Here is a 21,846-nt window from a genome sequence, read left to right as displayed (position 1 = left end):
GAACTTAGAACGTTCAAAAACCTACACCATTACAACGCTGCTCCAAACAAAAGCCAGGGGTCTCCCTCTCTGACCGAAGCAGGAGGTGACGTCAGCATCTCGCGTATCTGCTCGGTTTATTGTTGGTCTGGAAAACACGAAAATGGGAAAGTGGAAGCTGCGGCGGCTGCCGTCTTGTCTCAACTTGACTACAACTTTTCGAAGATAACTTTCCCAACAGAACGCCATCTGCACGTCTTTTGAGTCACATTTGGTTGGCTCTAGGGTGAAGTTATGTCGCTTGACGGGGATTAACTTACTGCCTTTCTCTCTTTCGTTTGTCCTTCCTCGGTTTGGATGTTTTTCGCACTGTGTTATCGAAGAAGAAGTGCCCTTGTCCTTTGTTTGTCTAAGGGAGAGTTTTAATCAAGAGACATGGACATGTACGGATATAACGGCATTTTCCTCGTGAGAAGACTTTTACGAAGCAAGATGCTCGTGGTGACAAACATGAGCGACATAACGAAGGCAACGCCGCGCGGCTGCGATAACGGCTCTTTAATGGATGGCTTCGGAGTTCTGATCCAAGGGCTTCTCGCCGTTGTAGCTTTCAGCACTCTAATGTGTACGTGAGAAATCTCACAGGGAGCCTATCCCTATATTAGACAACTCTTTATTGCATAATTGTTACATTGCTCCGTTATTATTAATACTTTAGGCCTACTGCATTCGTTGTTTTGCGATCAGCCTGTTGGAATGTTAAGTGTCTCAGCTGACTATTGTAGCTCTTCCTATAGGTCGGCCGGCCCGTTAACACGTGGCTGTTGTTTTGTAGCCTGCTTGGATGCATTTTGATCCTTTAGGATAAGTGTCATTGTTGATTGTACTACGCTTCATTTCAAAAGTTCGTCATTATTTGTTTTGGGGGATTCCAGTGCACAATATTACAAAATGGAAACTGAGCCCCAGTCTTTAGTGTGTAGAGGCTGCATGCAACCCAGTCTGTGAGCCTTTTGTCTACATTTAAGTCTGAAACAATGCGGTGCAAAATGCATGAATCCAACTGTCACTGGTCCAATTCCAGTGCGTAATATTACCAAATAGAAACCAGTTTGTTTGAGTTGATCATAACAAACCTATTACCAAAACAATGCATTAGCCTACAAACTGCGTAAGTCCAATTCTCGCTGGACAACATCCACTGCACTGTGCATTCAGTGGTTGCTTGGAAGCAGTGAAGGATTGACTTGAGTTGTATTTGTGTGTCTGTTTGTTTGTGTCTAAGGAGGAGAATAGGTTTTGGGCAACTTGCAGAATTCATTTCAATGTGTTTTAGGCCTTAGGAGCTGGCTGTGTTTGTGTGGTCAGTCAGTCCGCACTGAAATATTGTATCATGTCAATCAGCGGAGTCGTGTGCTGAAGACTTTGGTGGATTTATGCCATGCAGGCGCTGGCTGTTGGCACTGCTGCTAGGTGTGTGTGTGCGTGTGTGTTTGTGTGTGTGTGTGTGTGTGTGTGTGTGTGTGTTTTAGTGAAGGTGTGTCACAGAGACCTCTGTCGTATCTGAACCCCACCCCCACTTTTCACCACCCCTGGACAGCAGTACAGCAGTAAGGCCTTTTTTTCCTGTCACATGGGGGGGTATTATGGGATTGTAAACCCCGGACTGTATTTGAGCACCGATGCCAGATATGCTCTGAAACAGAAACACTTTTGTTGACACGTTTTTGCCCATGTCCTCTATCAAGATGTGACGCACAAAGATAGGGAGAGATTGAGAGATAGAAGTTTAGAGAGTAAGAGAAGAACCTCAAAAGAGACGGTGTACTGCGAGGAACAGCAGAAGGACCGAGAGAGAAAGAAAGGAAGGGAGGGAGGGAGGGAGGGAGGGAGGAGTGGAAACATATCTGCATTGTGTGGTGAATGTATATCTTCTGTGTTACTGTATGACTCAGTGATGACTAGAAGAATAGTATGTTGAAAATACAATGGTGTGTGTGAGAGAGAGAGAGAGAGACTGGTTAACTTTTCTTTTCCATGACAACCTCATTAACTTGGTTACTTATTACCATGTTAGCCAGTGAGACATCTGACTTGTCAGTTATTACTTCAGCCAGTGCATGGGGTGGAGCCAAGGAGCTGTCAATCAATATGACCTCACAGAGTGGAGGGAAGGAGCCTCTTTTCTCCTTTCTGTTGGATCTCATGTTGTATGATGTTATTTGGTTTAGAAGAGTCCAGACAGTTGGCTGTGAGAGTCTTCTGGCCAGTGGGGTTGATATTATCTCGCTACAGCTTGTGGTTGGGTGTTGTGGTTATTTATTTATTTATTTATTTTCTATTTTGCTGTTTCAGCAGGTCTCATGTTTGCACTTGCACTGGACCATATGACCCAGTTACAAACCCCCACTGCCCTCTCTCTCTCTCTCTCTCTCTCTCTCTCTCTCTCTCTCACACACACACACACACACACACACACACACACACACACACACACACACACACACACACACACACACACACACGAGAGAACAAAGGGGTGAAAAAAATGTGTGTTTTGACAGTTAATCAAACCATTTAGCAGCTGTCACTGAACTCACAGTGGACACTAATCATTGCTAAATGTGATTAACCTTATGTTAATTTCCCTGTGTGTCAATTTCTTTATTGATGCCTGCATGACTTGAATAGATAAGGCAAATCAAAGGTGGTCTTTGGCACTTAATTGATACACACACAGTACTTCGTTAGAATAGAAGAATCTAGAAGGAAGTGTGTCTGCAGAATAGTTCAGTTCAGTTTAGATAACTTTATTATTCCCCGAGGGGCAATTCGGTTTACAGCCAACGCATCCATTAAGGGTTAAAAGGTAAAAAGTGCATTAGCATACAATGTATACAATGTTAAGAATAATAAATAGACAAATAGGTAAGTAGGTACTGCAGCAGTCATACATCACCTGTGTACAGCTACACACAGACACACACATGCACACACACACTTCACTTGCCAGTGACGGAAAAGAGCAGCGGGGTGCAAGAACCAGTATTGTTGTAGTTATGTGTATTCTTTTAAAAGTCTTATACTGTATGATGTTCATTTAACAGTCTCATAGCAGAGGGAATGAATGAGTTGGCATAGCGGTTCGTTTTTCGTATTGGCACATGGCACCGCCGACCTGACTGCATGATAACCAATCCATTACTGAATAGTCAAGCATTGCATTGCATCATTGATTGCTTGATTATGTGTTGGCCATGTATGTCTTAGGGATGGGCTATATTGTATTGTTATCGATATACCAGTAGAATTCCTTCCCATAATTAGAATTTTGTCATATTGCGATATTAATGATACAGGTGATGACGTGTTTATATGTGCTGCAAGATGGGCAGCTCATATGTCGAATGAGAACAAAAGATGACTGAATGCAGAGTTCAAACTGTAGTCAAGGAAGCAGAGGTCATTGCCGACACAGGTCAGGATCAAGTTTTACTGCTTTGTGTTCGCACAGGTTCTCAAGGCTGTTAGCTGGCCTGACTCGTGGGTGAGAACTGTGGTGAAGAGTTCTATTATCATTTAGTTGTCTTGTCTGCTTCGTTGCAAAGAGAAGTGGTGAAACAGGACCTGAAAAGGATGGAGGGATGGTGAGGGAGGAGAGGAGAGGAGGGAGGGTAAAAGAATGAGAGAGAATGAAAAAGTAGGCCTACTGTTTTTACAAACTGTTCTGTGATACCCTTGCACAGTCACTCAGCGCCGTCATTTGCATTACAGAAAAGATGTGGTGCGTGTAGGGAGAGAGATACTGGTCATGAAGGAGGAGAAAAGTAGAGTACAATAGAGAGACTAGAGTGAACAGGCAAGAGAGGGAGCGGGGGAGAGCGAGAAACGAGAGAGCGACAAAGAGAGAGAGGGAGAGAAAACGCCCTTTATGGTCACACTCAGCACAAATATTTGTATTTTGCAAAAGTCACTTCCTGTCAGAGAGCGGCCGGAGCGGTGTGTGATAGAATTCACTTCCTCGTTGTTGTTCGCACGTCTTCCTGTTATTCGTTCGCTCGCTCACAGAAACACGCCCCTCTGCTCTACAACTGCCAACGCCGACACTACAGGGGCCTACCGAAGCCTCGTTACCATTTAACTCAACTCATCAGCATTTTACATTTATTCATTCAGCAGAAACCTTTTAATGAGAAATAATATTCAAACTACAATGCAGAGGACACCTTAGGCAGCAATTAATACTGCATCAATTAATCAACGCTATTACCAGAGGATGAGACTGCAGAAGGTTTAAGTACTAGTCAAAGTGTAGTCGAAAGAGAAAGTGGTAGAAGAAGGAGGTAGAGGAGAGCAAAGAAAGGAATAAATTCAATTCAATTCCATTTAATTCAGTTGAATTTCATTTCATTTATTTATTGTGCCTGAGAGTGGCGTTGGATAAAAGCTTCAGCTAAATGAATGTAAATGTCATGGATGTATGGTTAGAATCCCTCCCCATCAGAAGAATTTGTTCTGCTTCCTGATCACCATTCAGTTCAGTTCAGCTGGATTTCATTTATTCATTTGAGAACAATCTCAGTCCATGTACTCTCTCTGTCTTGCTGCCTCTCACACACTCGGTGTGTTCTCTCTCTGTCTCTCTCTCTCTCTCTCTCTCACACACCACACACACACACACACTTGCACACCTCCATGCCTCCATGCATATCGCACATGTGAGTACATACACACACACACACACACACACCTCTGTTCAGGTGCTCTTCTAGCAGGTCTAGACTCTGTCCCATTTCTCCATAGTTGATTGCTTGAGAGTGTGTTTGAAGGAGAAGGGTGCTGCCTGGTTTTGACGTCAAAAAATTGAAATGTATTCATAGCCATGGTGCAATTCAAAATGTAGAGTGAAAAGATAATGTATTTAATTTCATCATCATCCTAAATTTAAAATGTTAAAATGTGGTCTTTTTCCAAAATGGAAAATGGGAAGCAGAAGCTTACAATACCCAGTTGTGAATTGCAAGGGATTTGAGATATATTTGCGGTTTACCCTTTACATCATGCTTTTAGAATAGTGTCATTATTGTGATTACAAAAATCCCCATGACCACAATGGTTGCTGATGGGTTAACCATCATCACATGATTGACCCTTCCTCTCTGGGAAGGGCTGTTGCATAAACCATCCTTTGCTGAGGAACTCACTCAACATAGGCAGCAGTGCAACCCATGTCAACAAATTAGGTGCTAAAATGTGTGAAATTATAAAATAGTGAGTATGTCCGACTTTAATTACACCTAAACATATGTCATATGCATAATTATGTTACCTTAGGTAATGAAAAATTCTCAGTATGTCTAACAAATTACTAGCATTTTCCTGCATACTTGTTAGTGCAGAAATGTCCTATAGATCAGTATGTCGGCTAGATATTAATAGATGTTATGAAGTTATTTTCAGACAAGTAGAGCTACTGACACTTTTTTTTTTAAGAAAACAAACAGGAGGAAGTGGTTTGCAGGGAGGTTCACACTGTAAATGAATGGCAAGACTAACTCCATGTGACAGAAATGTTCTAAAGAATATCCTGTTTCATTGAAGTTAACATGGAATTTTAGAATCTTGAATTGTTGCAGAATGGAATCTTCTGTTAGAATGTTCAAAAACTCACACCCTTAAAACAACAGATCTTTAATGCAAACTGCAGACAAAAGAGTACCAATACACCATTTTCCTTATTCCACCTCCCTGCATGTGATGCCACATAGTTAATAAACATAACCGTAACCAACCTTTATATGCCATTATAAAAGAAAGATAGTGAAGCATACTGTAGATAAGTCAACACATGACAATCAATAAACATAACCGCTGCTGCAGTAGTAATTCCTACCTAAGGTCTCCTCTGCACTGTTGTGTGAATGTTATTCAGTACAGTACATATTCTGTAAGTTGTTTGGGATAAAAGCGTCTGCTAAATGACTACATGTAAATGTAAGTGGACGGTGGTAGTGTAGAGGCTAAGGAGCTGGGCTAGCATGCAGTAGTAGCGTAGTGGCTAAGGAGCTGGGCTAGCATGCAGTAGTAGTGTAGTGGCTAAGGAGCTGGACTAGCATGCGGTAGCCAGAACAAGTTGTGGGTTCAATTCCTGGCTGTCCCTGCTGTGCCCTAGAGCAAGGCACTGTACCCGAAGGAGCTCCCGGGAGACTGACCGCCGTTATAAAAATGATATATGGAGTATAACTGAACAAATTAAAAAGATTTTAGACCAATAGTGGCAAAATATTGGGCAATTTGTCTGCAACCCGCCAGCGGACTGCCAGAGAACCGATGAGCAAAATGGCAGCGGACCGCCAGCTATGTCCCTAGTGGACAGACAGTGGTCCGCCAGCCTCTTGCTATCTGGGTCATTGTCTTATATCATAAACCACACAAACGTACTGTTAGCATTTACTATGACATTAATGTGTATATATTTGTGTGTGTGTGTGTCTTTACAGTGAAGAGGTTTCGTGAGCCTATTGGGGTGCGAAGACCGTGGAAGATTTGGTGAGAACTCTTTCCCTGCATTCTAGGAATTAAAGAACTAAAGAGAAAGCCCCCCCCCCCCATCCCACCACACACACACTCACCACACACACACACACACACACACACCCCACACACCTTGATCAGCTTGGCAAACTGATGCCTTTTAGGAAAGATCCTAATGAGGCTGTTGTCTGCGTTTAAAGAGAGCTCATGTTGTCTGTGTTTAAAGAGTGGATGTGCAGTATGTAAGGTTCCACATAAAGCACTACAAGGCAAGGATTAAAGAACTACAAAGTGCTCTAGAATCTTTCCTACGGGGGTTCATTGCTTTGGTTGTATTTTAAAGTATATTATTATTAGGTTATTATTATTATTATTAATAATGAATTATTATTAAATTATGATTAGAAATAATTATGACCGCCGCACAGCGAAGCGCCGGTCATATAGGTTTAGTCAGATTTTTTTTTTTTTTTTTTTTTTTTTTTTCCGCATGTCCAAATTTCCGTCAAGGATTCCCGGGACACTGAAAGACCGGGGTACACGAAACTTGGTGGGCATGTAACCCCACATGGATAGCATGGAACCATCGTTTTTCGTTTTGATCTGTAGCCCCCCCGCTCGAATGGACCCCCCGAAAGGAGGGTAGGGCAGACACCGTTTTCTGTGAATATCTCGAGAACCGTAGGGTTTAGAAGGACCATTTTTTTTGTATGTTGATCTCAAGGGGCCATGTCAACTCATTCCATAACCACTCATTTCATGTATAGCGCCACCTAGTTAAACACAAAAAAGTAAAAATGAGGTGTTGTAATCGCAGGTATCTGTGACCTAACATAGTCAAAACTGCACGAAATTTGAAGTGTAGGATCATTATGACACCCTCTGAATGCACGCCAAGTTACGGAGAATTCCGTTTATGGGGGGGCCACACAATAAATTAATTTGTTACTATACACCAACTGGCCTGTAGGTGGCCGGAGACAGTTTTCTGTGAATATCTCGGGAACCGTAGGGCCTAGGAGGTCCACCTTTTTTTTGTATGTTGGTCTTAAGGGGGCATGTCAACCCATCCCATTACCACTTATTTCATGTATAGCGCCACCTAGTTAAAAATTAAAAAGCAAAAAATTAGGTGTTTTCATCACAATATCTCTGGCTGACATGGTCAAAACTGCACGAAATTGAAAGTGTAGGATCATTATGACACCTTCCGAATGCATGCCAAGTTTTGTGAACTTTCGTTCATGGGGGGCCTTACAATAAAATAATTTATGTGTACATTTAGTGACCGTACACCAACAAGGATTCCTGGGACACTGAAAGACCGGGGTACACGAAACTTAGTGGGCATGTAACCCCACATGGATAGCATGGAACCATCGTTTTTCGTTTTGATCTGTAGCCCCCCCGCTCGAATGGACCCCCCGAAAGGAGGGTAGGGCAGACACAGTTTTCTGTGAATATCTTGAGAACCGTAGGGCCTAGGATGACCAATGTTTTCCCTATGTTTGCCTCCAGGGGTCATGTTAACCCATTCCATGTGCACACATGTGCATAAACAGATACACACGCACACACATACATTCACAGTAATCATACGTATGACACATACTCACACAGTAGACATATGTACTCATGCATGCACATGCACAAACACACATACGCAGACAAACACACAAGCACGCGCACACACACACACACACACACACACACACACACACACACATAAACATAAATGTGTGCACGCACACATGCACACAATTCAAGAATTTCTCAGAATTATGAACAGGCAAGATGGGGGTGGGGTTGTATAAAATCAATTTTACATGTGAAATCTATAAACTAATCATGTTTTGGTACTTGTTGTCTAGCAGATACCAGTGAGAACTGAGTGTGGATAATGCAATTTAGTGAGACCGTTAGAATCATATAGGCCTTTCAGCGTGATTTTATTTTTGTGGAAAAAATGTGCTGGACTGGGCGGCGGTCATATTTTGTACCGCTCTGCGGTACATCTAGTAATTAAATACAAATAGTATTATATAGTCACTGACAAAAGTATTGGCACCAATGTTGGTTTTTAAGCAAAATGCACACACTTTTGAAGTTTTTTGTTTTGAGAAAACAAACCAGGACCATTTCAATAGCTCAACACAACTGAAACAACAATTGGTTTCCCCAAATTCAACACAAAATATCACCAAAATTAACTGCCAAACCTATTGCATTTCTTCTTCTTCATTTCCTTGCACACACACTCTTTTGCACGTGCGCACACACACACACACACACACACACACACACACACCACACACACACACACCAGCATTTCCCAACATTTCTTGTTCTTGATTTCCTTGTTCTCCAGGTTTTACGACACCTCCAAGCAGGCCATCGGAGCTCTCTTCATCCACTTTGCCAACATCTTCCTGTCCACTTTGACCAAAGCCGACGCCTGCTCTCTGTGAGTCCAGCATTCTTATTGGCTCTGCCTCTAACATGCACCTGTCAATCAGCTTCCCCAGCCAATCGTGTGCTCCTATGTTGTCAGGTACCTCATGAACTTCATCCTGGATGCCACTCTGGGGATGCTGGTGATCTGGATGGGGGTGAAGGTGGTGTCTCGCATCGTGGAGCATAAACAGTGCACCTTATTGACCTTCGGAGAATATGGTACGCATCCATTTCTCTCAGTGCGTGTGTGTGTGTCTTTGTGTGCGTGTGTCTTTGTGATGTTTTTAGTCTTTTTACCATCAGGGAAAATGGGATGTCTGTCTGTCTCTTCCCCTTTGGAAGAAGATTGCGGGCCTATGTCTGCACCCCTGTTTATACAGCAGTTGGGTCCCATCAAACGTTGTATTAGTGTCTGATTGGATGAGAGCCGTTCCAGAGTGCGGATATTCCCACTTGGACTCTTTATCATTCCGACATGAAGGTTCCATTCATTTAAAATATTTGTAAGTGTGTAAATTGGCACAAATAAATTACAGATCTGAAAAGAAAAGATGTTATTGTAAAGGATAAAGTGCTCTTAGGGTAGTAAAATAACAATGTTAACTTTTCCCAGCATCTTCACTTTTTTATTAATTTCTTCCAAAACTTGGTGTAAACACTTATTCCGTATTGCTTGAATGACCGAATATATAGCCTACAGTAGGCTATACAGTAGTCTTCTCTGTGACGTTGAGAAGTGGTGTTTTAAGTGACCAAAACAAACAAACCCGTACGGGAACAGAGTGAAAAACAACAAAGCAAACAGACTGAAATCATTAAGTCATGAGTTCCACATGAGTCACCCATGAGCTGTGAGTGGCCGGCAGACTGTTCAGTCCCTGTTGAGGTGTCTGTATAGCCCAACTGATAAACAAGCCAGTAGCAACACCAAGGTCACGCGGTGGAGCTCCAGTTTGTTTTCAAGTGGGCTGCATGTTTACCTTCCCAGCATCTCTTAAGCAAGAGCAGTGCAGTGCACAAAAATAGTGGAAAAACACTGTAACAGTGTGCACGGCACCGTTTCCCCACAAGGGGTGCTGTTTCAGATGAGGACAGGGCTTCCCGGGAATAGACCCTGTAAAAAAGTACTAAGTTTAGTAAAATGTAAAAAAAAGTCAAATGTTGTTTTGAATAATTGCTGTGTGAAAAACATTTTATTGCTGTTTTGTTAAGTGTTAGTTTAGGCTTTCAGCGTATTTGAGAAGGAATTCTGTTTGTCCAGAACTGCACAGTGCTGTCATGGTATTGAAGGAGAACCACTTCCCCATTCCCACCACAAGAGGCACTAACCTCTGTAAAGTCCTGCGGTCTGCTCGCCTCTGAGTCTTTACACAGCTGTCGCAGGACTGGACACAGTAATAGCACCCAAAAACATTGTGTGTGTGTGTGTGTGTGTGTGTGTTTGATTTTCCTGAAGAAGGCTGTACGTTTGCGCCATGATTCATATGTTGCGCTCAAAAATCAACCTTTTTGCAGGCTGGTGCCTCGTTAGGGGGATACCGACAACATTGTTGTTGCAGTTTCCTGCATATGACCAATAAATAATAGAATTGAAGGGGATTGCTCACACAGTTGTCATTTCTGTGGATTAAGTACATTATAATCAGCCGTTCGGGGGGGGGGGGGGGGGGGTTCAAGTCAGGGCCCTAAGCAGATGTGTGCATGCCCCCCCGGTTGTGACGGCCCTGCGACCAATCATGATGCTAACTGGCTGAAGCTAAACCCTCTAAATCCCGACCAACCTGGTGTGAACAGGCATGACGCACTTCCTCATCCACACCACTAGGGGCTGCTGTGGCTCTAACTATGACCTGTAAAGGAGCCCTGCTGCTGTGTGCGCTGTGCTCATGGCTGAGTGTCTCAGTTACCCGGCCAAGAGCCCCAGCTGCAGCAGCACAGGGGAAAATAACCCCATAACTACCCCGCCAACGTCTGAGTGGGAAACTCGACGCAGCTGCCGGAGCAACAAAACGTGTGTGCGTGTGCGCATGACTGCATATTTAAAGTCAAAGTCAAAGTCAAAGTCAGCTTTATTGTCAATTTCTTCACATGTTCCAGACATACAAAGAGATCGAAATTACGTTTCTCACTATCCCACGGTGAAGACAAGACATATTTTTCCAATTTAAGTCCACAGACAAACATAACATTCAAGTAAACAAAAAAGTAAGTAAATAAGTAAATAAGAGGGCACATATAATAATGAAAAAATAAGAGCAGCAAAATTTGGTTGAAATTGTGCGTAGACAGTCAATAAAATACTAGTGCAAAGTCAGGCCAATAAAAGGCTTGGGTAGTTCTGTTTGACCTAAGTAATAAAGAAAGTGGCATAGTGGAAGTTTTCAGGACAACAACACCAAGTTGTAAAGTGTACAAGTGTGCAAGTGTGCAAGTGGAGTAGTGCAGGCGGCCATTGTGGGTCCAATGTCCAGGATGTTATGTAGCTGAGGGTGGAGGGGGGAGAGGAGGGAGAGAGTTCAGCATCCTTACAGCTTGGTGTATGAAGCTGTTGGTGAGTCTGGTAGTGCGGGAGCGCAGGCTTCTGTACCTCTTCCCAGAGGGCAGTAGATCAAACAGATTGTGAGCGGGGTGACTTGCATCACTCACAATTTTGGTCGCCTTGCGGGTGAGGTGGGTGGTGTAAATGTCCTTCAGGGAGGGGAGTGCAGCACCAATGATCCTTCCAGCTGTGTTCACTATGCGCTGCAGGGCTTTCCTGTTGTATTCAGTGCAGCTTCCGCCCCACACAGCGATACAGCTGGAGAGGATGCTCTCAATGGTGCCTCGGTAGAATGTGGTCATGATGGCTGGTGGAGCACTTGCTCGCCTGAGTTTCCGCAGGAAGTACAGGCGGCGCTGAGCTCTCTTCGCCAGTGATGCAGTGTTGGTGGTCCAGGAGAGGTCTTCACTGATGTGCACCCCCAGGAATTTGGTGCTGCTCGCTCTCTCCACCACAGCACCGTCGATGGTCAGTGGCAGGTGTTGGGTGTGACCTCTCCGGAAGTCAACAACAATCTCTTTGGTCTTGCTGACGTTCAGCAGGAGGTTGTTGTCCCTGCACCACGTGGTCAGATGGTCGACCTCCAACCTGTATTGAGTCTCGTCGCCCTTGGTGATGAGACCCACCAGAGTTGTGTCGTCAGCAAATTTCACTATGTGATTGTTGCTGTAGGTTGCAGTGCAGTCATGCGTCAGCAGGGTGAAGAGCAGCGGACTGAGCACGCAGCCTTGGGGGGCCCCTGTGCTCAGTGTGATGCTGCTTGAGGTATTGTTGCCAACACGTACTACTTGGGGCCTCTGACAGAGGAAGTCCAGTAGCCAGTTGCAGAGGTAGGTACTGAGTCCCAGTTTGTCAAGTTTGCAGATGAGTTGTTGTGGTATTATGGTGTTGAATGCAGAACTGAAGTCTATAAACAGCAATCTCACATATGAGACACTGTTTACGACTTAGATTTAGATTTAAATTTAGATTTAGAGACACTGTTTACGACCGTCACAACAGCACTGCAGGTTGAGTGTCTCTGTTTATGCTTTTGTAATGGCATACCACTACTGAAGTGTCAGGTTCCGTCTGTGTCTCCAATTCTCCAACTTCATAACGAATTAACGGATTAAGTTAACGGATTCTGTTTGTCTCCTTTCTCTCTGTCTCTCTCTCTCTCTCTCTGTCTCTCTGTCTCTCAAAGTCGAGTTGAAATTCAAAGAGCTTTATTGGCATGACTGTAAAGTTTCAATATTGCCAAGCAATATGATATATTCCATCCTCTGTCTCTCTCTCTCTCTCTCTCTCTCTCTCTCTCTCTCTCTCTCTCTCTCTCTCTCTCTCTCTCTCTCTCTCTCTCTCTCTCTCTCTCTCTCTCTCTCTCCTCTCTCTCTCTCTCTCTCTCTCTCTCTCTGCCTATGGAGTATGTGTACCTTAACCTCATGTGATTGGTTAAACAAAGTTCTATCTCTGTTTCCTCAGCTTCTCCTACTCTCTCTCTCTCTCTCTCTCTCTCTCTCCTCTCCTCTCTCTCTATCTGTCTCTCCCGCCCTCCATCTCTGTCTCCTTCATCTCTCTCTCTCTCTCTTCATCTATCTCTCTCTCTCTCTTCATCTATCTCTCTCTCTCTTCATCTCTCTCTCTCTCTCTCTCTGTGAGTCATGGAGTTGAATGTTTGCCTTTGTGTCTCTGGGAACTGTGTCACATGAAGACCCCTGTGTGGTCCCCGGAGGATGGGGCTGATCACGTTCTCTTCTCCTCTCGTCTCTTCTCTGTCTCTCTTTCTTTCTTTCTTTCTTTCTTTCTTTCTTTCTTTCTTTCTTTCCTTTTTTATCCCCCCCCAATGGGGGTACTGACTTAACTAAGAGCCACTTTTAGTTCAGATGTTTGGATGCTTAACCTGGTATTGACACAATGGTGTGTGTGTGACCGAGTGTATGACCGTGTATAGACCCTTTCAACAATAAAAACAAAAACAATGCTTGAACGTTCTATTTGGGCCCCAATCTACTTCCTCTGCATTAAGATAACATATGGAATGTTAAAAAGGAAGTCTTGTGGGGCCAACTATGATGCTGATAATGGATAAGGTTCCATATGTACGTGTCTGAGTGTGAGAGAGAGTGTGTGTTTTGAAAGAGAAAAAAAAGATGTGTGTGTGTTGATGAGAGACTTGGAGCACTAATAATGCACTTTGACAGAGACGGTCAGTCTAGACCAGAACAAATGAAAGGCGGGTGTGTGTGTGTGTGTGTGTGTGTGTGTGTGTGTGTGTGTGTCTGTCTGTATGTATATGGCTGTATGTATACATGTAAGAGGAAAAACACAGAATGAAGAAACGGCTGCATTACTCCTGCCTCGTATAACAGGGAGAGAAACCACTGCTGTCTATGTGGTGTCATTTGACGTAAATGGTAGCCTATGTTATGGCTAAACATGCAGATTCAATAATGTGACAATTTTCTCTTCTCTCCTCTCTCATTTCTCTGTATTCCCTTCCCTTCTTTCCTTCTCTCTTCTGTCTTTTATCCTCTCTTTCATCTCTTTCCTTTATCATTCCTTCATTCCAATCCTCTGATCTCTTCTCTCTGTACTGTACTCTTTCATTCATCCACCATTCTCCCTCTCTCTTGTCCCCTTTCTTACCTCCATCATCTTAACATTTCTCTCTCTCTCTCTCTCTCTCTCTCTCTCTCTCTCTCTCATCCCTCCCTCTCTCTCTCTCTCTCTCTCTCTCTCTCTCTCTCTCTCTCCCATCCTCACTCATCCCTCCATCTCCTTCACCCCTCCTTTACATCCCTCCCAGGTGACCCTCCGAGGGCGAGTGCATGGTGGGGCCAGTGTGCAATCTACCTGCTCATCATGATCCTGGAGAAGGGTGTGGTCACCCTCGTCCTCCTCATCCCTGGCTGGACAAACGTGAGTACCCACAATGCACCTCAATCGCCTCCAAATGTTTAATGGTAGCAGAGCTGAGCAGTATGTACGTTGGGTAAAAACCTCCCTTCCGGCGATTTTAAGAGACATGCTAGTGGAAGAGCTAGCAGCCTGGGCTTTTAGCTCCATTTCTAGCACGCTGGACTTCTGACTTCCAAGTCGCGGGTTCAAGTCCGCGCAAGTATAGGGCTGAGCCGAGCGGTAAACACAATGCAGGCGACAAATGCACCTCTCCAGGAAGTGATGTCCCCAAGAATGTTCCCTCTCCTTGTGCTGTCACGAACACCCAGAGAAGAGTAAAGGGCCGTGCACACCAGGAACGATAACTGTAACGATTAATGTAACCATAACTATAACCATAACCATAACGATAACTATAAGCATAACGATAAAAGCGTCCACACTGACCAACGATAAGCAAAGTCTCTCCTTGTGTTAATGAATGTGATGGCTAAAATGTGAAGGGTTCGGATTGGCTGTTAGCTTTTTATCGTTCTCAAAATCGCTCTGAAAGTGATCCCCAACGATATCGTTCTTCATGTCGCTATCGTTATAGTTTATGTGTGAACGTCGTCATTCATATTAACGAAAATTATATTTTCTTTTCTAGTTATCGTTATATGTATTATTCTTGGTGTAAACGGCCCTTAAGTAAGGGATAATGTATAGATCGCCGGTCATTATCGGAAAATAAGTCCCGACAGGGCGAACAGGACTCCAACCCTCCAGCGTAGGGGTCTTGTTTCGTCCTGAAGGGACTTATGTAGCACTTTCTGATAATGACAGATGTTCTATACAATATCCCGCTTATTACACGGCTACTTGCCAAAATGCAAACATGAACTCCACATAATGGCTCTTTATATTTATTTGTTAATGTTTGGTCGTGGCTTTTGTCTCTCTATATCTATTTGTTAATGTTTGGTCGTGGCTTTTGCTGAGAAACAAATAGTTTGCAACTGAAGTTCATGCTGAACTTGAATCAAACATTCTTTAGAACACAGCTGATCAACCGTCTGATTTCACTTTTGAATGAAGTTCCATTGCAAGAATGGACCGAACTCCTTGCGGTCAGAGTTATATCAAAGACGAGATGTCAGGGAGAAGTTGAGGCAGGAGAGTAAATGACAGGAGGATGAGAAGAAGGGATGATGACAAAAGGAGGAGAGAAGGAATTAGAGGGAAGATGGAGGACAAATCACTTACTGTAACAGGCGTGGGAACAGGAGAGATATTGTGTGTGTGTGTGTGTGTGTGTGTGTGTGCGCGGGTGAAGTTGTATACAGTTTCTCTTTTATTGCAGTTCAGTGCCGGATCTCATACACGCAAGCATCACATACACACACACACACACACACACACACACACACACTCAGTCTCCACCTCTCCTGTGGGAAGCAGAGAGAGGTTTTGCTTCCTCTCTGTTGGAGAGTTGGGAAGTCTCCCATCCCACACACACACACACACACACACACACTGATCACAAGATTATCCGGTAATCATAGTGTGTGAGCAGCAGTGACATGATCATGTCAGACAGATATAAAGATGCCACAACACATGCACTGTAGTGCTCATCATTGGAAGCTGCCAGTCATTGACGAGCCCCAAGTATTGATCATGTTTGTGGAAGTGTGTGATTGTTCTTGGAGAGAAGGCAAGGTGATATTGTGTGTTTAATCTACTGTTGTCTGTTTTACGTCTTCTTGCCATAACATTTTCATGCTGTCTTTTGTTTTGATTCTAACTTTCTCTTTTACTCTGTAACTGTGTGTGTGTGTGTGTGTGTTCAGTTGCAGGCGGTGCTGTTGAACTACATCCCAAATCCACAGGTGGAGCTGGTCCTGGTTATGCTCATCGTTCCCTTCATAGTCAATGTGAGTCTCAGCCCAGCCCCTCTCCTTTTCTTCTCTCTCTCCTCTCTGTCTCTCTCTCTTCCCTTCATAGTCAGTGTGAGTCTCAGCCTCTCTCCTTTTCTTCTCTCTCTCCTCTCTGCCTTTCTCTCTCCCTTTTTCTCTTCTTCACTCCTTTACTCTTCACTCTCTTCTCAGCCTCTCTCTCTGCCCCCCCGCCTCCCCCCCCCCCCCCTCACGCTGACTCTCTGTGCCCCCCCCCACCCCCCCCCACACACACACACATGTGGTGCAAATCTGGGCTAGAGAGTAACACACACACACACACACACACACACACACACACACGCGCGGCGCGCACACATGCACAAACATGTGGTGCAAGTCTGGGCTAGAGAGTAACACACACACACACACACACACGTACACACATGTGGTGGTGTCTGTGTGAGCATGCATGGTGTCTGGGTGAGCGTGCATGGTGTGGTGAGTGAGCGTGCATGGTGTCCTGAGTGAGCGTGTATGGTGTCTGGTGAGCTGTGCGTGGTGTCTGATATGCATGGTGTCATGATCTTTAGTGTACTACTGGGTCTGATGTCTGTATGTGCTGTCTTGGGTTCTAGGCTGTTCTGTTCTGTATGTGACTACTGGGTCTGATGTCTGTATGTGCTGTCTTGGGTTCTAGGCGGTTCTGTTCTGTATATGACTACTGGGTCTGATGTCTGTATGTGCTGTCTCGGGTTATGAGGTCTTCTGTTCTGTATGTGACATCTTGTGTTCTAGAATGTAGAATGTTCTCTATCTGTGGAATGTTCTGCGGGTGTGTTTGTTGTCCCTGATGTTCTGGAATGTTCTCTGGTGTCCCCAGTCCCTGATGTTCTGGGTGGTCGACAGTCTGATGATGAGGAAGTACAAGACCATGACCGCCATCGAGGGGCCATCCGACAGTGTCAAGCAGGTGAAGGAGTTGCCGTCGGTTACCAGCGAAGAGGCCCAGGTGAGGAGTGCACAGCAGGATTGTGACAAGCTGGGTTTGCACCCAGCTCATTCACACACACACACACACACATACACACACACACAAGCTGGGTTTGCATCCAACTCATTCACAAATTATGTGAATGCAAGTTTGTTTATCTCTTGTATAAATCAGAAATGACACCCTCAGGTGTGGTATCAAAACGTAAGGTTGTCAAGTCAACTTAAACAGAAGCACATAATTTAATTTAATTGCAACAAATCTGAACAATATAGACAATAGGAATGATTTGTGCTTGTCATAAACAATGCATGGAATGCACATGTCAGATTTCATTTCTCTCTTTTCTCTCTCAAAAGATGTCTTTTGTCATCTTTTACGCTAAACTGTATGGTTTCATGTCGTGTGTGTGTGTGTGTGATTTCATGTCGTGTGTAGCGTGGTCCAGTCGATCATGTGTAGTGTCCCACGGATGGGAAGTGGAGACTGTGGCCCTGTTTATGGGCTGGATTTGGAGCTGGTAATGGCTTGTGAGTGGAGAGCGTTTGTTAGCATTAATCAGATACCGTGGCACAGCCTCACCCAGCTTTCCCATCAGACTCTGCCAACCCGGTCCCGTGGGACACACACACACGCATACCAACACACACTAACACACACACAACTTCATATTTATGTGAGAAGATCCAGGCATGGTGTATGCACAGTGGCCAGGTGTTTCCTGCACCACACCTGTCGTGTCGTCCATTTCCATACAACAGTGTGTGTGTGTGTGTGTGTGTGTTTGTACTTTCTGTATCTGAGCACCACTGTGGTGTTGGTCCAGGAAAGATTGAGTCAGGGACTTTCTCCACAACCTCCTAGCCCACCCCCCAAGTATACACACACACACACACACACACACACATCAGACACACACAGACACACACAGCCTTCTGTCTCCACATCCAGAGACTTCCCATAGTGAGATTGCCCCATGTGAATCTATTATAAGTGGTGTAATGTTCTCCCCACTGCTTGTTCCTGTATAGTATCCCAGATCCAGAGGAATACAGCCCAGAGTGTGACGATGTTTAGATTTCATTAGCTCTGCCTCACTAGCTAAGCCAATGGACATCTCTCTTAGATTATTATTACCACATAATTCTGTTTTTCCTTCTGTGTGCTAACGGAATATTGTGTTGTTCTGTGTGTGTGTGTGTGTGTGTGTGTGTGTGTGTGTGGGAGGGAAAGAGTGACAGAAACAGGGAATTTCACGCATCACAAACATTTTAGTGTGAAATTAAATGGGCTGCGAAGGCTGCAGAAGAAAGCCCTGTAGAAAACAGCGTGAGCACTACTCCCACAATATGTGTGTGTGTGTTCATGAATGTGTGTGTGTGTCTGCATGGACACAGACACACACACACACATGTGTCCATACATGTGTGTGTGTGTGTCTGTGTCCATGCATGTGCATGTGTGTTCGTGTGTGTGTGTGTGTGTCTGTGTCTGTGTCTGTGTCCATGCATGTGTATATGTGTGTGTGTGTGTGTGCATTCTCACTACTACAACAGTCATCTCTCTCTCATATAGACAGTGACACAGAACACAGAGTAGATCTCTCCCTCTCCATATTCCCATTAAACCCCCTCTCCCTCTCTTCCTCACTCTCTCCATATTTCTTTCTATCATTTATTTGTTCCTTTGTTCCTCTCCTCCCCCATCCCTGGTCCCGTGCCAAACCTCCACAAATCATCCATTGATCTGTGAAGAGAAGTGACATTTGAAACATGCCTGCAACGTGATGTTGTGGAAGAATGGGAGGACAACAGGGTGATGATTGGGTATTCCAACTACTGTGTGTGTGTCTGTGTTGTGTTTCCCTGTGTGTGTGTCTGTGTTGTGTGTGTGTGTGTGGTTGTGTGTGTCTATGTTGTGTTTCCCTGTGTGTGTCTGTGTGTCTATATTGTGTTTCTGTGTGTGTGTGTGTGCGTGTGTAACTTGACTGATGGTAAAGTGTTGCTCCACTCCGTCGCCCTCATAATTGGTTTTAATGCAGCCACTGTCTACTTGCATACAGCAGACTCAGTGTAGCCATAAACCAAGAGGTGACCGAGTCATTTTTTTTCCTCTCTCTCTCTCTCCATCACTCTATCCCTCTTTCTCTTTCTCCCTTACGGTCAGCACGGTTCTCTTTCAGCTGGGCTACACCGGGGGCTCAACCAAGTGTTGTGGTATTCTGAAAACTAACCTTCCCTCACTGCCTCTTTCCCTCCCTCTCTCCTTCTCCCTCTCTCTTCTTCTTTCTCTCTCTCTCTCTCTCTCTCTCTCTCTCTCTCCCTCTCCAGGTGTTGCTGGGCGACGATACGGAACTCTACTCCGACGACGACAGCGATGATGGCTGCTATACTCCTTCTGATAGAAGACTCATGCCCAGCTGGGTAGAGGTCTAGACCTGCCAGAAACACACATACACAAACACACACACACACATACTTGCAAAGACACATATTTCATTGCAGCCCAGAAATTCATAGAGGACACACACATATGCTTTCTGGTGCTATAATTTTTATACATATCAAGGTCATGATGTGCAAAACGTGTGTGTGTGTGTGTGTGTGTGTGTGCGTGTGTGCGCGTTAATTAAAGTAATGGACTTGTGCGATCGTCTGATTCATGTAGACCCTGTGTGGTCGGGGTGTTTTGATATCATGGTGCACTGAAATGCAAGAAGTCTGTGCTTTCTAACGTTTGTCATAATTACGAACAAAAGTGCTTTTTATCTTCCACAGATGAATAACACACACACACACACACACATACACTTGCACCATCTGTAAACACTCAATTAACAATCTGAGTGAATGTCTCATATATGTAAATGTTAGATTTTTGTATTCTGCTTTCTGCTCTAAATCAGTGCACACGCTCGTGTGTGTGTGTGTGTGTGTGTGTGTGTGTGTGTGTGTGTATACTATATGCAAATACAGTAAGTGAGATACCTAAACGGGACCAAGTTATCGTGTACCAAATTAGGATTGAATATTATCACTGTTTGATGGGATTACGATCACTATGAGACTGGTCATTTTTGTATGTGTACATAATATGCACTGTTTATTCCTGGGCTGCATTGTTATACTCCGATGACAATATCCACTTGACGTCCCGCTATGGGAAGAGACTTCGAGACAAACCTGAATGGACCTGTGTATGTGTGAATCGCTGCTATCAGACCACTGTCCAGATAGAGGGCTGGTGGATGAAGCCCTTCTGACGAGCATTGAGCTCTTGCTGCATTTGACCGGTCATCCTCACAGGCATTGGAGGAACTCTTTTACCATTCCTGTTTTTAACCTCAAATCAGTTAAGCATTTTAGAACATTCACACAATTCTTGACTTCTAAGTCAAAATCTAGAATGTTGAGACATGTACAAGTTCTAGAACAATGATGACCAACTGCTGCACCGAGATATATCCTCAGTCTATCATAATATTTATATTATAAACATTGTCATTGTAATCTTTGAGGTGTGGTCATGGTGATGCTTCATTTTACTGGGTTTGGGAAAGCCATAACTGTCACAAATGGTCCAGAGTATACTGTTGAACCACCATGAAGGATGTTTTCTTCAAAACACCGTTTATACATTTCAGCGGGATGTTTTCAATCAATATCATGCCTCTTATGAACGTTAATCTAGTGTTTTTGATGACCCGTATTGTTGATGTTTTTTTTTTAATAGAAAATGTTAAATTAATTTTGATGTAATTTTTCCTTTCGAGGGGCCAAATTGTACATCGACTTGTTTACTCTCACCAAAAAATTGTGTCTCAGCGTGTTGATGCTGCGTTTATCAAGTTAGTTATTAATTTTGGTGAATTGTGTCTTTTGGAAAACTGTTGATAGATGATGTGAACATGTTTGTTGAGGGAAAATGTATCCGTCCTGGAGTCAAGAGTGTATGTGGGGAGATTTTATTTACCAGTGTTCACTCTTTATACTATAAATAAAAACTTTGATTACAGAACACAAGATAGACGTATCTGGGTTTTTTTCCATAGAAAAGCACACAATCAGGAGCTCTTGTTTGGGACACAATGTGACTCCGATCAGTCACATTCTGGCACTCTTGAACATCACACAAACTCCATGGGGTCAGCTTAGACACACACACACACACACACACACACAGAGAGACACAGACTGGCTACTGTTGACCCTTCTTACTTTGATGATTGTTTTTCTTTATTAGCTCGTCTCGTACAGTTAGCCTAAAGGGCTCCGGGACTCTTCTAAGTGGCCTCCGCTGCTCGGATCAAACGCTTTGTCCAGATTTACCATAGGCTAGGAAACTCCAGTGGTTCCTCTGAACGGGTTCTAGTACTGATGTTCTTCGTACGCCACATTTATGGTCAACCTTAAATACGGATACAGACGGAACCTTCTATCCGCACTCCGTGTTCATCTCGTCCATATGTTGCACATTTTCTGAAAGCTCAAAAGGATACGAACAAAATAGAACAGTTCGGAAATGACATATCTGTTTTCGTATAAAAATGGAGCATAAATAAGGGTTTAGTAGATCCATCAGCTTCTTTA

At 44.0% G+C, this 21,846-nt stretch overlaps 1 protein-coding gene across 1 annotated transcript; it reads left to right on the top strand.

The window, feature by feature from the left end:
- The first annotated feature begins 72 nt into the window (after positions 1 to 72).
- On the top strand, positions 73 to 21,279 carry tmem110l (transmembrane protein 110, like). Its single transcript, XM_042078715.1, has 8 exons — positions 73 to 604; positions 6,480 to 6,528; positions 8,882 to 8,977; positions 9,065 to 9,186; positions 14,295 to 14,407; positions 16,219 to 16,302; positions 17,147 to 17,275; positions 19,588 to 21,279. Exons 1-8 carry the CDS (start codon positions 415 to 417, stop codon positions 19,690 to 19,692), a joined length of 888 nt encoding a protein of 295 aa, XP_041934649.1. The 5' UTR covers positions 73 to 414; the 3' UTR covers positions 19,693 to 21,279.
- Positions 21,280 to 21,846: the final 567 nt, after the last annotated feature.

The sequence above is a fragment of the Alosa sapidissima genome, chromosome 22 (assembly GCF_018492685.1).
Source record: "Alosa sapidissima isolate fAloSap1 chromosome 22, fAloSap1.pri, whole genome shotgun sequence".
Lineage (NCBI taxonomy): Eukaryota > Metazoa > Chordata > Actinopteri > Clupeiformes > Clupeidae > Alosa > Alosa sapidissima.
This window is presented reverse-complemented; position numbering and strand designations above follow the sequence as displayed.